At 31.2% G+C, this 15,709-nt stretch overlaps 2 protein-coding genes across 3 annotated transcripts; one reads left to right on the top strand and one right to left on the bottom strand.

The window, feature by feature from the left end:
* The first annotated feature begins 226 nt into the window (after positions 1-226).
* Positions 227-2,051, top strand: LOC120124001 (glutathione S-transferase L3-like). Of its 2 annotated transcripts, XM_039142777.1 has the most exons (9): positions 227-307; positions 424-484; positions 562-648; positions 756-854; positions 944-1,046; positions 1,143-1,219; positions 1,351-1,458; positions 1,783-1,866; positions 1,967-2,051. In XM_039142777.1, exons 1-9 carry the CDS (start codon positions 234-236, stop codon positions 1,976-1,978), a joined length of 705 nt encoding a protein of 234 aa, XP_038998708.1. In that variant the 5' UTR covers positions 227-233; the 3' UTR covers positions 1,979-2,051. The 2 variants fall into 2 exon arrangements, with proteins under 2 accessions (XP_038998708.1, XP_038998707.1); XM_039142776.1 differs by lacking the exon at positions 1,967-2,051 and having other exon boundaries at positions 1,783-1,958.
* Positions 2,052-2,539: 488 nt separating this feature from the next.
* LOC120124002 (glutathione S-transferase L3-like) lies at positions 2,540-4,271 on the bottom strand. Its single transcript, XM_039142778.1, has 10 exons — positions 4,184-4,271; positions 4,030-4,092; positions 3,877-3,937; positions 3,708-3,794; positions 3,517-3,615; positions 3,325-3,427; positions 3,152-3,228; positions 2,885-2,992; positions 2,671-2,754; positions 2,540-2,566 (listed from the first exon to the last, which is right to left on the bottom strand). Exons 1-10 carry the CDS (start codon positions 4,192-4,194, stop codon positions 2,555-2,557), a joined length of 705 nt encoding a protein of 234 aa, XP_038998709.1. The 5' UTR covers positions 4,195-4,271; the 3' UTR covers positions 2,540-2,554.
* Positions 4,272-15,709: the final 11,438 nt, after the last annotated feature.

Below are 15,709 nucleotides of genomic sequence, written 5' to 3'. Positions count from 1 at the left end.
CTCTTGTTGGTTCAGAGAGCATGAGCCACATGTCCCAGGTTTGAGGCCGGTGAGGGAGAAGAAGAAAACAAAGAGAAATAACTAATAGAAGCTTAATTAATAGTAATTCATTGTTGTTAACGCCAATTTCGTCGTTGCTGACTACCCCTTTTACGAGTTCCAAAATTTATATATTGCCAAAGATTTCCTTCCTCAAAGTGTACACAACTGTTAAGCAAATTAACACAACAGCAATGGCTACTGAATATTTGCCTCCTCCATTGGATGCTACCGCAGAGGAACCAACTCTCTTTGATGGAACTACCAGGTTTCACTCTTTCCGTCTTCCTCTGCTTTTTTTTTTTTTTTCAAACAGCCATCTTTTTGGCTTGTGTTTAATGCTACATAATGAAGTTGACCCCTTTCTTCTTCCTTCTTTCCAAGGTTGTACATGACTTATACTTGCCCTTTTGCACAGCGTGTGTGGATCGCCAGGAATTATAAGGTTGTCTAACTCCCTTGTTTTTCTGGATTACTTTTCCTTTTCCCCAGTTTTTCAAGTAAATAATTGTTGAGTTGCAGGGTTTGCAAGACAAGATTAAGTTGGTCCCTTTGAATCTTCAAAATAGACCTGCATGGTACAAGGAGAAAGTTTATTCTGTAAACAAGGTGAGATTTGTGGAGTGATCCAAGATATTATGTGTTTTCATTAAATGAACCAACTTAAAAGGATTTGAAAATCTGCTGTTAATTTGGTAGAGCTATCCATTCTGCAGGTGCCGGCCTTGGAACACGACGGCAAAGTCATTGGGGAGAGTCTTGATTTGATTAAATATGTTGATACCAACTTTGAAGGGCCTTCCCTTTTACCTAATGTAAGATCTGTTGAATTGTTTAGTGCTGTCAGTCGAGGTTTCTCCCTCGTTGTCGATATTAACCAAGTCGTCTTTCGAATATGTGTTAGGATCCTGACAAAAAAGAGTTGTTTGAGGAGTTGTCATCACACATAGACAAATTTGTAGAGATGGTGTTTACTACCTTTAAAGGAGACTCCACAACTGAAGCCGGTTAGTCTGAATGAAATATGCTTCTGTTTTGCTGAGTGTAGTGTGTATTTGTACATCATATGATACGAAGCAGCTAAAACTTTGGACTTGCATCAGGTGCTGCTTTTGATCATTTGGAACATGCTCTTACGAAACATGATGGCACATTCCTCCTCGGCGACGAGTTTAGTCTTGTAAGTTGGCTCTCCAGTGATGCTAAAATGCTTTCCTGGTGCTGTAATCAGTAAAGAATAACTATGTCGATATCATTCTTTATCGTTGGAGATTTTTTACAAAGATGTATGAATGATTTTGTCATTTGCAGGCAGACATTGCCTTCATTCCTTTTGTCGAAAGATTCGAGATCTACCTATCGGAGGTGTTCAACTACGACATAGCAGCAGGCAGGCCTAAAGTGGCAGCATGGATTGAGGTAGAATTTAGAGCATAGACATATATGGTTTTTCTGCATCTACTTGTGAAATTTGTCTGGTAGGATATAGTTTTCAATGAAAGATTTGGTTCTACCATGATGTTTTCTTGTTTGGGTGTAAATACTAATTGCTTTGCCCATTTCGTAGCCATCGAAACTTCCTCAAAAACCGGCCTTCAGATTTATGGTCACTCTGCTGCTTTAAGCATGCAGATTTTAGCAATATCAGTTCTTGAATAATACCTTCTATTACAGTGAACAACATTTCTTTATCTATTTCAGTTCTTGAGTAATACTCTTTATCTTCATAACTTGGTCTTGCAGGCGGTGAACGAGATTGATGGCTATAAGCAGACGAAGAAAACCAAACCAAAAGAACTAGTGGAATTTTATAAGAAGATAATCTCAGTACTCTTCTGTTCTGTTTATACCCTTGGATTACTAGTATTTACCGTTGATTATTATACAGGAAGTTGTTGACCACTGAAACAAGTTCTTATTGTTGCAGGCCTTGAAGTGATGAAATTGTCACCATCTGATTATTCTATATGAAAAACAATAACCTCTCCATGGAGCAGTGATTTGGTTTCTCAGTTCTAGACTGAATAACTATTTTATAATTTGAAGTTCACTTCAGTTATGAATTCTCAATATTGATTTGGAAAGAATGGTTAATGTTTAATTGTTTATGAGCTAAGTATTATTATTTTTTTAAGTTAAGGTGATTATAAAGTAGTATATGTTCTAAATACTATCAATCATTATTTGACAATGAACGCTCAATCACCCTACTGCAGTCGCGGGTACTCGATCCTATGACTTCTAAGAACAACAACGATTTCTTTAATCACTGAGGTAAGTTGATTTATGCAATAGTATATATATATATATATATATATATAAGATTTCACTACATCATATCACATGCTTCGAACTTATTCATATAGGTACCAAACACTAATACAACACTGATTCTTAACTCACAAAACAAAACACTCTAATCCAAGCGGAGAGTTCATCGATAGTCACACACACTCGTATATATATATATATATATATATATATATATATATCATATGATGTTTTGGCAATTTCATCACTTCTTCGCCTGCAACAACAAGAAATCACTCCATTAATTAGCAACTTCTGGTATAATAATAGTTAATGGTGAAATACTAATAATCTTAGTTAAGGGTACAAACAGAACAATACCGAGAACATCATCTTGTAAAGTGCCACTATTTCCTTTGGATCAGCTTTCTTTGTCTGCTTATAGGCATCGATCTTGTTCACCGCCTGCGTATAATAAGTATTTCTCAACAATTGAAATATATTGGCTATATCTAAGCCTTCTCCATCTGCATCTTTTGATGCAAACATTCTTTTGTTGCTCGAGTAATGTTTATGCATATGCTTTCGATTATACCTCGATCCATGTTGCCACTTTAGGCCTTCCTTCTGTGATGTCGTACTTAAACACCTCCGATAAGTAGATCTGGAATCTTTCAACCAGTGGAATGAAGGCAATGTCCGCCTGTAATTCACGAAATCATTCATACATCTTTGCGGAAAAACTCGAACCATAAAGAATGATTTCGCCATAGTTAGTCTATTGATTACATGTCTTCTAACACATTGCAACACAGTTAAGAAACAGCAACAGCAAATTAGCATCACTTGAGAGCCAACCTACCAGACTAAACACGTCGCCGAGGAGGAATGGGCCATCATATTTTGTAAGAGCATTTTCCAAGTGATCAAAGGCAGTACCTGATGCAAGTCCAAAGTTTTAGATTTTGCTTATCATATTATATACAAACACACATTACAATCAACAAAGCAGAAGCATATTTCATTCAGACAAACCAGCTTCAGTTGTGGAGTCTCCTTTAAAGGTAGTAAACACATTCCCTGCAAATTGGTCTATGTGTGATAACAGCTCCTCAAAAAACTTCTTCTTGTCAGCATCCTGAAACAATTTCAAAATATGAGTTTGTTAACATTGATAACGAGAGATAAACCTCTACTAAGAACAGTAAACGATTCGACAGATCTCACGTTAGGCAAAAGAGAAGGGCCTTCAAAGTTGGTATCAACATATTTAATCAAATCAATACTCTCCCCCATCACTTTGCCATCATGCTCCAAGGAAGGCACCTGCAAAATGAAATTAACTAACACCATAATTGGACATATAATTACTTGGGATCAACATTTTGAAAGGATATAATATGTTGATAACATCACACCTTGTTGACAAAGTAGACTTTCTCCTCGTACCAAGCAGGCCTATTTTGAAGGTTCAATGGAACCAACTTAATCTTGTCTTGCAAACCCTGCAACTCAACCCAATTCACAACGCTTACTCACATGAAAAACTGGGGAGTAATGCAAATAAAATCAGGGGAATTAGACAACCTTATAGTTCCTGGTGATCCAAACACGCTGTGCGAAAGGGCAAGTGTAAGTCATGTACAACCTTGGAAAGAAGGAGAAAAGGGTCAACTTTATTATGTAGCAGTAAACACAAGCAAAAACAGATAAAAAGATAGAGAGAAGAAAGAGTGAAACCTGGTAGTTCCATCAAAGAGAGAGGGCTCCACTGCCGTAGCATCCAATGGAGGAGGCAAATTTCTGAAATCACAAAGCAAAGACAAGAAACATTATTTTTGAAGTTACACAAAAGCTGAACTTGAGCATTGGGAAGGTAGTTCAAGATTCTTACTCGGCTGCCATTTCTGATTGGGAATTCAGGAGATCTTAGCTTAAAAAGGTTTGGTTTGGTTAACAATCGAGCCTACATTCAAGATTGAATTCTTTTCCATTTTATAAGCGTAGGAACCTTAAAAGTGATAGTCAGCAACGACGAAACTGATAAAAACACTAATTGTTAGAAAGAGAAAAAAAAACTTTGCTCCATTTTTCCACCAGAATTTCTTATAAAATTCCTTGTTTTTACTTTGACCAAATCCAAATAGATGAAGTGTTCTTAACATCTTCATCGACCACGGCATCAGGGCAATTTTTTATTACCATAATCATAATTTCATAAGCAGTGGCGGTTCACTCTAAAATTTTAATTTATTGAATAATCATATATTTTAAAATTTTATTTATATTTATTTAATCAAAAGTTTTATATGTTTTAATATTATATTCACCTTTAACAAGTATATTTCTAAATTCATCCCTGATCATAAACAAAACTTCAAAGTGTTTTCGTATGGATTTTTCCCTCTATCATTAACTATTAAATTTTTTTCCCAATATTATCTAATACAAAATAAATGGATTTTTTATTCGATTTGTAAATTAATTATCCATAATCCACAAGTATTTATCTTGCTATTTAATCAGTTGATTTATCATTCATTATTTTAAAATATGTCAGACTCTAGATAAATTATTTTATAACTCAAGTCCATTTAATAAATTATTTTATTGTATTGAAGTTGATTTGAATTATCATTTTAAATGTATTTTAAAGATTGACCATGACCAAGTAAAAGATAAATCTTATGATTCCTTCCCTCTTGACTAGCGAGAAGGTTGAATAGAGTCCGCTTATAAAAAGAAAATAAATTTGGAATGATTAATGTTTAATTATTTACGTGTTAAACATAATAATTTGCACGAATTAAGAGATTTTGGTGACAAGGGAAATATTCATCTTTCTTGAAGTATCGGATTTGAGCATTATAAATGTCAAAGGTGTAAGCATTTAATGTCAAATGGTTGAGAGTTATCTTTGAATAAATATTACCTTATACTTACCTCAAATTAATAAAAAAATGATTTGGGTAAACTATACCGATGACTAATTAACTATTGCCTCTATTCATTTTGACATTTTAATCTTTTCAATTAAATCACTTAATTATTTAAGTGTTCTAACCAAATCACTTGTCATTAACATTTGACAAATAAACAGATATGATAGCTAATAAAAATTGTTTATTTACATAATTGGTCCTTATTTACTTACACATTAAATCAATTTAATCATAATTTTAATTTAATCAATAGATTTTATTAGCCAATCAAATAGTGATACGTGTCATCACCTAATTAGATTTTTTTAAAATTTTAATCTAATTAATTTAATAATTTTTAATCAAATCAGAATATCACACATGACACCTTCTAAATGAAAGAGAAAAATTATTTTAGGAGGAATGCTACCTAGGGGGATCGAACCTGGGTACCAAGGGTGAATTGGAGGCCACTCTAATCAGGTGGTAACATGTGTCACTATTTGATAAGATAATTATTTTTATTCTATTAAATTAAAATTATGATTAAATTAATTGAATTTATAAGTAATAAGGATCAAATGTATAAATATACTAATGTTTTAACTATCATTTTAGCTCTCCGTCATATGTTAGTGACAAAATGGTTTGATTGGAACATTTACACTATAGCAAAATTGTACATTTGCGGCGTTTTTTTACCTATAATGGCGTTTTTAAGCGCCGCAAAAAATGCTTGCGGCAATATAAAAAACGCCGCAAGAAGCACTAGGGAAAATAGCGTCGCTAAAGTTCGCGGCGTTTGATAACAAAAACGCCGCAATAGGTATAGCGATATAGTGGCGTTTGTTGGAAAAACGTCGCAATAGGTGTTCAGATTTAGCTTGAGATTTAACGGCGTTTTCCCCCAAACGTAGCAAAATGCGTACGTATATAGCGGCGTTTTTATAAACACCTCAAAAGGTTAAGATATTTAGCGACGTTTTTCGGATACAAACGCCGCAATAGGTGTGGTATATAGCGGCGTTTTTTGGATACAAACGCCGTAAAAGGTCTCGTATATAGGAGTGTTTGTCGGATATAAACGCCGCTAAAGGACTTGTATATAGTTAAGTGATCTAATTGACAAAATTCAAAATTTGGTGGTTAAAATAAAATAGAAGCAATAGTTAAGTGATCATATGTATAGTTTACCCTAAAAATTTCAAAGATAAAACTAAATTTTGTACAAAATTGAAAACATCATGATATATTAAAACAAAAAAAATAAGAATTACAAATCTATAAAATTAGATATATAAAATAAAAATCTTAGAAAAATGAAAAAGAGATAAACATGGAAGAAAGAATAAGAAAAACGACAGAAGCCGAAGGATAGTAAATTTTTTATTAAGCTAAGGTGATTACAAAGCAATAAATGTTCTAAATATAAATATTCTCAACTATTTAATAATAAATATTCAATTATCCTACTGCATCCGTTGATGTTCGAACCCATAATCTTTAAAAATAAGAACAATTCCTTTAACCGCTTAAATTATCGCCAATGATAATTTACGAATTTTAATTAATAAAAAAGTTTAGGAGAAGAGAAATTAAAATGATCTCAAGCTGGATAGATTATTTAGTAGTTTGTCAGAAACTACTGACATAATTAGGACCTAGATAAATTATTTTATAATTCAAGATCATTCAATAAATAATTTTATAATTCAAGTTTTTCCATTTGATTTAAATTGCCTTTTTTTGTTTCAATCTAATTATATAAAATATTAATATAAAAGTAATTGGAAAATTAGAATGAGTCCGACCTAAGGTGACTAATTTTATAAAACAAATTCATTCAATTTATTATAAAATATCAAAATGAAAGTTCCTGATTGACTTTGACTAATTAAAAAAATAATCTTATAATTCATTTCCAACTTGACCAACAAACCAGTTCCATAAGGTCACCTTATTATAAATAAATAAATTTTGAATGGTAGAGTTTTTTTTTTCACCGATCGAAGTAGTTAGAAAATATTTTTTCCTAAAATAAATTAATTTTATTTTTAAAAATAGGAAGCTACATAAGCCTTTAATTTCTTCTGCCTTAAATTTCTTTTACATATAAAAAAAGAATAAATGAGTTAAAACTAAACGTTTTGGTGGTAAAATGTTTGAGTACTAAACGATTTTAGAAAGTTGTTTGTAATTTTTTTTAGCACCAAACATATTATTCCACGTCAACTTAATCATCTCATCCGCAATTTTAATGGGGGTGTTTGGCAAATAGCTGATAGTTGATAGCTGATTCTAGTAGCAAGTTTTACCAATTGATTTGATTAACTGATTTGAGAAATTGATTTGATTAACTGTTTTTATAGAAGTGTTTAATAAAATTTAGTTGATAACTAATAACATATATAAATAAAATGACAAATAAGGGTATGATACATTTAGCAGGGCCGTCTTGTAAATTTTGGTGGCCCTATGCCATAACAGTAAAATATGCCATTTAAAACTAAAATATTATATATATAAAGTTCACTAATATTTCAAAATTTATTATAACTATAAAAAAAATGTTAAATAGTGGTAAACAATATCTTCATGTAATAAAGTGAAATACAAAGTAAGTTATTCTCTAAATAATGTAGGCCTTGGACTCAGGGTTTTAAATAGCGTTTTCGGTCACGTTTTCGGTCACGTCACGTTTATCGCGGTTGCGGACATAACGGATGCCATCACATTCACTGCGGGTGTCGCGGTCGTGATTTTTTTAAATTTTGTACAACTTATATTAAAACATAATAAAAATAATTATAATTGTAATGAATCATTTTTAATGATTTTTAAAATATTTTCTAAGCGAAATTGACATATATATGTATAATATAGTTTAACAAAGAAAACAAAACATAAACATAAACAATGTAAATTATTTGATTTTTTAGGTTTTCTAAGTAGGATATTTATTTATTTTAAAATATCAGAATATAAGGCCTAAAATAAAATAGTTCAGAATATTAAAATATAGAATTAAAATGACTAAAATATAATAAAGTAAAACATAAAGATCAAAATAAAATAATAACAGTGAGTAGATTATAAATAAAACAATGACCACAATAAAAGAAAATAAAAATATCACAGCTAATTTTGAAATAAAAAAATATAAATGATTGATTAAAATAAAACTAATGAAACTAGAGCATTATATTCAAAATAATTTAAAAAATGAGGAAGGGGTGACTATTTCATAAAAAGGTGTATAAATATTAGGGACCTAAGAAGGATTAATTCTAAAACTTCTTAATAAACACTTCAGTAAAATATAAGGTAAATTATCATTATCAGACCCTATGATCTAGAATAAAATTCACAATAGTCCAAATTCAATGACAAAAATACAAATATGCGGCTAAAGATGGGGGATTTAAAAGAAATTAATCCAAAAATAAATTAATATAACCTAAAACAATACCCATGTGGCCCTGTCTACACTTCATCTCTTCTATTTCTCTCCCTCTCCATCTCACGAACACAACTCCCTCTCCATCTCACGAACATCGCTCACCATGGAGGCTCCAAGCCTCTCGATTGTCGGCCACCGTTATTAACGGTAGATAACGGTAATAGCATCCTGTTATACCGTTATCGGCGCTATTCACCGTTACCCGTTAGATTACGGACGCGATCGACCGATTTTGGCGTGAATCCGCTGCCCACCGTGATTTTCCCGGATTTCGGTTTCGGACGGCGGCGCTACCGCGAAATAGCAGACGCTATTGCGTTTTCGTCCCGCTATTTTAAACCCTGCTTGGACTTGAAAATTCTTAGGCCAAACATCCTAAATACACATATATACAAAAAACTTAAAAAATTTTGGAGGCCCTTACAAAAATTGGGCCCTGTGCGGTTGGGCAGCCCGCACATGCCCAAAACCGACCCTGACATTTAGTTGTCAAGTATATATATATATTATAATACATTAGTTTTTACTGGAGTAAATTGTTTTTTTGATAAAATGCTTTTGACAAGTAGGGGTGTTCAAAATTCGGTTTTAACTGAATTAACCAACCGAATCGAACTAATTCGGTTAATTCGGTCGGTCACCGAATTAGCTCGATCGGGGAACGATTAAGGTTTTTTTAGATATTCGATTAACGGTTAATTCGGTTCGAAATCGGTTAATTAATCGAAATAAAATTTTAAATTTTAAATATATTTTATATAACATATAAGCTCAACCCAAACCATTTAAAACTCAATTAATAATTTAAGATCCAATAAATTTTAAACCTAAATCAATATTAATTAATTAAAAAATTTATATAAAATTTTTATTTTATAATTATATATTATTTAAATTAATTGAAAACTATTTTTTTGAATTAAAAATATTAAATATATTATATATAACATATGGGCTCAGCCCAAACTATTTAAAACTCAATTAATAATTTAAGATCCAATAACTTTTAAACCTAAATCAATATTAATTAATTAAAAATTTTATATAAATTTTTTATTTTATAATTATATATTATTTAAATTAATTATAAACTGCTTTTTTAATTATAAAATATTTAATTTTTATATAAATTAGAAAATTTTAAAAAATTTTGGTTAATTCGAAAATTAACCGAAATAATCGAAATTTATTCGGTTAGGTTAATATTTTCGAAAAAAGTTTGGTTCGGTTAACGGTTAAAGAAAAAAAAATTCGGTTAATTCGGTTAATGGTAGTTCGGTCGGTTCGGCCACCGAATTAACCGAATGAACAGCCCTATTGATAAGGAATTAAAAATTCCTTAAGAAAATTAGTGAATATATATATAAATAAACTGCGGTAAATACAAGACAATATTTGTTCGAAGATAACTCTCACCTTTCAACACTGAACGCTCATTCCCCTGCATCTATGTTGCTCGAACCCAGAGTCCACAGGAATAACAACAATTCCTTTACTACGGAGGTCACTTGGTTCATGCAAATTTTGAATAAATTTTTTTAAATTTAATATTTACAAATATTAAACTTGTGAGATTGATATATACTATTAACCTTGTATAAAATATCAACACTACATTTTTTTACTTTTATGTTTTGTTATATTTTGTTAACTAAGATATATTTAAGAATCTATAACTAAAAAATAGAATAATAAAATAAAATTCACTAATTCATCATTAGATCAAGTGGATCAAGATAGGGGCTATTTCATTTGATTAGTTTTTATGGTAAAGAATTAATTATGAAAATAATAAGGTCAAATATGTAATTTAACATCTTATTTTGCAATAAACTCTCTCAAACCGTTGGATTTTCTAGCATTTTCATTTTCAAATTATTTTGTACAATTACCTTTTTAAAAAGATATTTACCAAACATTAAAAATTAGATGATTTGACAATCAATGAGCTATTTATGCTCAAATAAACTAAAAACTCTTCAAAAATTTTGTTTACGAAACATCCCAATATATTTTTAAATTCACGAATTAAACGATTTTAGTGTTAAAAGAATTATTGTTATTTTATAAAGTTTCATATTTAAACAACATGACTGTTATAAGTATGAGCATTTAATATCAAATGATTGAGAGTTATCCTTAAACAAATGAGTATCATTTAGACAGTTGAAATTATATGGATGAAAAAACTAATTAACACGAGATCAAAAATAAATAAATAAAATAATCATAATAAATTTTAATTCTTACACAAATATTGTAAGTCATCTACGCAACAAATATTGTAAATCATCTACGCAACACTTTGAAAATTTCATACCAAAAGAAAATTACATATTTGACTTGACAATCATAGAAAATTACATCTCTTACTTGTTCTCATAATTTTGAAGTTTACCTCCAATTAACTATCAATTTATCGATACCATTTTTCATCCGGGTGGGGAAAAACTAGCACGACTTAGTGATTTTCTTTGAAAAAGTTTTGAAATGTTGTGAGTCTCCACTAACCATTTAAGGTGTGATTGGAACACCATAAAATCAGGTAATTTTAATAAAATATTATATTTTATCAAAAACATCAAATTTGGGTATGCGAAAAACATAAATCGGGTTCGAGAGTCAGTTATGCGTGGGGAATGATTAGGACCCCTACAGTGCCCATAAATTGGTACCCAGTCGATTACCCTATATTTAAAATCAGAAGTTTTGAGTTCAAAGTTTTATTTAATTTAGAAATCAATATGGATGCAAAGTTGAAGAGGGTGCTCGTTTACTAAAGCCAGTAATATTCACCCCTAGCATGAATGTGAGAGATCAATTATTATGCCTAATTACTGGTCATTACATCGAAATTTAAAAAATGAAGGGATTTGAAAAGGATGTTCATCTACTTCGGGAATTACTAGTAGTCGTCCCTAGAGCATGATTGTGGGAACTATACCATTAATTCCTAGGTAAATCAACATTGCCTTAGTTTTGAAATCGGAATGCAATCAAACAATCCATTTATTAAACCTGATTAAACTAATCGATTAATTAAGGCTTCATCTATCCTAAAATATCAAATTATGAAAATTAAAGAACTTAAAGGACAAAACCAGAAAGTGGAATCTCTAATATTAATCCTAATTTATTCTAGTCAATTATTGATTCAAATAATTGATTTGAACCATTAGACATCTTAATGCGAAAGCAAAACCGAATTATTCCCTAAATTAAAAGACTAAGGTTAAATTAAACCTAAAGTAGAGGCTCTAATTAACCAAATTAATTATGTCAAAGGAAAATATCTAACTAGAATGTTCAAGGATTAAAGTGTGAAAAGGCTAAGGTTAAGGCTCTAATTATTAACCCTAATTAATTGTCCTTTTTTATTGAATCGAATAATCGAAATGAGCCATCGGGAATACAAATGCAAGAGCTAAAATTGAATTATTCCCTAAATTAGAGTCTAGGTGTGAGAAATCTAAATCTAAGGTTTAAGTCTAAAATCTAAGGCTCTAATTACTAACTAAACTAAGGAACTTGAGCTAAGAGATTAATCCCTAAAAAACATAAAACAAACATGCATTTAAAAAAACTAAAACTATAAAAAATTGATTTTAAAGATTAACTACCTATTTACAAATTTCCAAATAAATTTAACACAAAATTAATATTAAGGTTAATTTAACAAAAAAATTAATTTAAGGACTAAACTGAAACACACTGAATAGATTAGGGACCACATCTTAATAAAGCATACAAATTAGCATAGTGATACAATCAGAACAAATCGAAAATAAGCATGAAAATTCAGGAATTAAAAGAGTGACTTAAATGTAAATACACGATAAAATCAAAGGAGCTAAAGCATGATTATTCCAGACCATTAAACCAAAAATACACTAGCATGCCAAAAATGGATTTAGTACAAACTCATGCCACAAACATAAAAAATAACAGTAAAACAGACACTACACATGACCAAAATATAAAAACATGGAAGAGTTAGAGGTATTACAATGCAATTCTACCATTATTTACTTCAACCAAAATTATTGAAATAAAAGGGAAAATCACACAATAGGGACAAAAGTTTCAAAACTAAAATATAAAAAACACAAAGACAGTGACTAAAGTGTAAAAATATGGTGAAAGTTGGGGGATCTATACACAATTTACCCCTAAAGTTTTACTATAAAAGCCATCTTTTTTCTTATTCATTTCCAACTTTAACCTTAAAAAAATTTTAAACTCTCTCAACCCTCTCTTTATTTTATCTCGATCGACCCCAAAACTAAGGTTATCAATACCGCCGGTCACCTTCAACGGTTATCAGATGACCACAAACTAAACCCAAAACACCCCGATCTACTCATCTAAACCAAAATTAAAACCTAGAACCACAAAATAACCCCTAAACGCTCCATAAAAACCTCGACCCCTCAACTTTCCTACTCCAAACACCGCGACAACAAACCGACTCTTCGATTTCAACTACCTCTCTCAGATAAACTCTTCAACTTCCCTTTTTTTATATTTTTTCTTGTATTCAAAACTCGCTGGAAAAAAAGAAAGAGGGTGTTTTTACCTTCTTCTTTTTTTGCTTTTGTATTGCTCTGTAAAAATGAGCGGAGATGGTCCATTTTACATATTGATTTTCAGGTTTTATACCCAAGATTTTACAGAGATACAAATAAAAAATTTCTAATCTCTACTTGCTCCTATAACACTCATAATTTCCCTCTTCATGTGGTGGATTGCATTTTTAATGCCTTGGAACTTTTAGGGTTCTGATGAGATTTGGTTCAGCTCGGCTTGACAGAAACGATGACCAATGTGGTTGGACATAGAACGAACTCGATCGGCGATGGTAGAAATCAGATTTGACAGCAACGATGACTGATACTATCAAAGAGATGGTGGCTAACCCTAAAATTAAGTTTAGGGTTAGCCACAAAAAGGATAGTTTTTTTGTTTCGGGCTTTTAGTTTTGGGCACAATGGAAATGGGTTGTAAAATATGAATAATATTTTATTTATAATAATAATAATAATGAAAATCGAGTAAAAATGGTGATTACAACTACCCTCTTTACTCATTGCTGTGAAATGGGAATGGAGAAAATATCTAAAACACCATTTTTTATCTGGCCTGAACAATTGAAATTCTTGAGCTACAAGTTCTTCTCATTATGAATTCTCCATTCTCCTTGGACGAGCTCTTCTCATTATGAACTATTCTTCAGGAATGTTGATCAACCTCCTTCTATGATAGAATCGAGCAAGATTGATGCTGATTCAACTCCTTATGTGATAGATGAGCCAAGATTTGAACAAGTTCTTCACATTATGAACTTTTTCTCTGCAAATTTTGATCCACCTCCTTCTATGATGGAATCAAGCACAGGTGACGCTGACCCAACTCCTTATGTAATGTATAAGCCGAGATTTGAACAAGTTCTTCTTATTATGAACTTATTTCCCCTCGTCGGATGAGTTCTTCTCATTATGAACTCTCTACTAGAAATATTGATCCACCTCCTTATGCGATGGAAATAATCTGTAAAAGAATTATCATATGCCAATGAAATGTATTTGAGGTACCCGAAGGTTGTGACACGAAGGTCCTTAATTCTTTACTGAGATCCACTTCTTTCAATGGTGAAAAATATGGACTAAATCTTTGCTTGAATCTTGTCATTCTACCTTGGATCATGAAATGAAATTTTTACTGACCTTTTGAATTCATATTAAACATTCAAAACTATGATAAGAATGAATGTATATGCTCCTATTTTTGCGAATGCCTAAATGTGCATGCATGATGTCATTTTAGTATTGTGAGTCCCATTGTTTTGTTTGTCTCTGTTTCGTTCTCTTTAATGAACCTTTGTATTTGCTTTAGTATTCATCTTTCTATTGTTTCTCAAATCGGTCATGATCCCTTTCTCACGTTTCCTCTAGGTTTCTACTTTAAATGCCTTTGAGCAACCCTTTTATCTAACATTTACCCCTCTATTTTTTTCTTTTTCTTTTCAGTGAACATTCTTTTGTCCATTTCTGATGAGATCTTATTTGAAATGTTCTTTAGAGCTAACTTAATTGTCATCACTATATTGTTCCTTTTGTATTACAGACATTTTGTCATCATTGATCATTAGTATGGATACAATAGCCCAATTTGGAGTCTTGCACTTAATAGGCTAACTCAAAGTAATACCAAGAAATCTTTTGTTTTCTTTCGGACCATGTTCGTCTACTTATAAGATACTTATGAAAATAAATAAAGCTGAAGTTGGAAAAGATAAACTTGTAATTTATTGATCAAATCTAGAAATTTATACAATTTAGTGGCAATCATAGAAGTAAAAAGAAATCTAGAAATAAGAGACAGATGTCCCAATGATCACTAGCATGAGTTTTCCTGAACCAATCTATTTTATGCAAAAGTGAAGATTCTATTGAACTATCTGGATCTCGAGAGGGTTTAATTGTCGGATGCCTAATATCACAATGTATTTGAGCCATCTTTTCAGGTTTTCAACTCAAATCATTCCTTTGGTTTCAAGACGCCCATTGCAGATTTTCATCTTGAACCATTTTTTTATTTTCATTTCATTTTTCTCTTTTTTCTTTTTTTACTTCTAAGCGTAGTATTTCTTGACAGAGTTTGAGTTTATCGGGTTTCTCAACACTTCTCCATTCATCACTGCCAAAATCAACGCCCCTCTGGAAAAAAGCCTTTTTGACAACATATGACCCTTCCCAGTTAGGCATTCATTTCCCTTGAAAATCTTTTTGAATAGGCAAGATCTTTTTAAGCACTAAGTCACCCTCTCAAAACTCTCTTGGGTGAACTTTCTTGTCGTAAGATTGCATCATCTGCTTCTAATACATCTATCCATGACAGATAGCTTTTAACATCTTCTCTCCAATGAGATTTAGCTGATCAAACCGAGCTTGAATTCATTCAGCTTCATCCAACTCTACTTCTTTTAGAATTTGAAGTGACAAGATTTCAACCTCAATAGGCAACATTGCTTCCATTCCAT

This window comes from Hibiscus syriacus, unplaced genomic scaffold (assembly GCF_006381635.1).
Source record: "Hibiscus syriacus cultivar Baekdansim isolate YM2019G1 unplaced genomic scaffold, ASM638163v2 tig00110410_pilon, whole genome shotgun sequence".
NCBI lineage: Eukaryota > Viridiplantae > Streptophyta > Magnoliopsida > Malvales > Malvaceae > Hibiscus > Hibiscus syriacus.
This window is presented reverse-complemented; position numbering and strand designations above follow the sequence as displayed.

Bases quoted from the DNA above. Each gene is read 5' to 3' on its own strand.
- LOC120124001 (XM_039142776.1), top strand. From the start codon at position 234: ATGGCTACTGAATATTTGCCTCCTCCATTGGATGCTACCGCAGAGGAA. The intron at 308-423 runs GTTTCACTCTTT...CTTCTTTCCAAG, and splicing joins CTCTTTGATGGAACTACCAG to GTTGTACATGACTTATACTT. The intron at 1,047-1,142 runs GTTAGTCTGAAT...GACTTGCATCAG, and splicing joins AGACTCCACAACTGAAGCCG to GTGCTGCTTTTGATCATTTG.
- LOC120124002 (XM_039142778.1), bottom strand. The intron at 3,616-3,707 runs GTGTGATGTTAT...TTCATTTTGCAG, and splicing joins AAGTCTACTTTGTCAACAAG to GTGCCTTCCTTGGAGCATGA. The intron at 2,755-2,884 runs GTATAATCGAAA...TATTATACGCAG, and splicing joins AAGTGGCAACATGGATCGAG to GCGGTGAACAAGATCGATGC.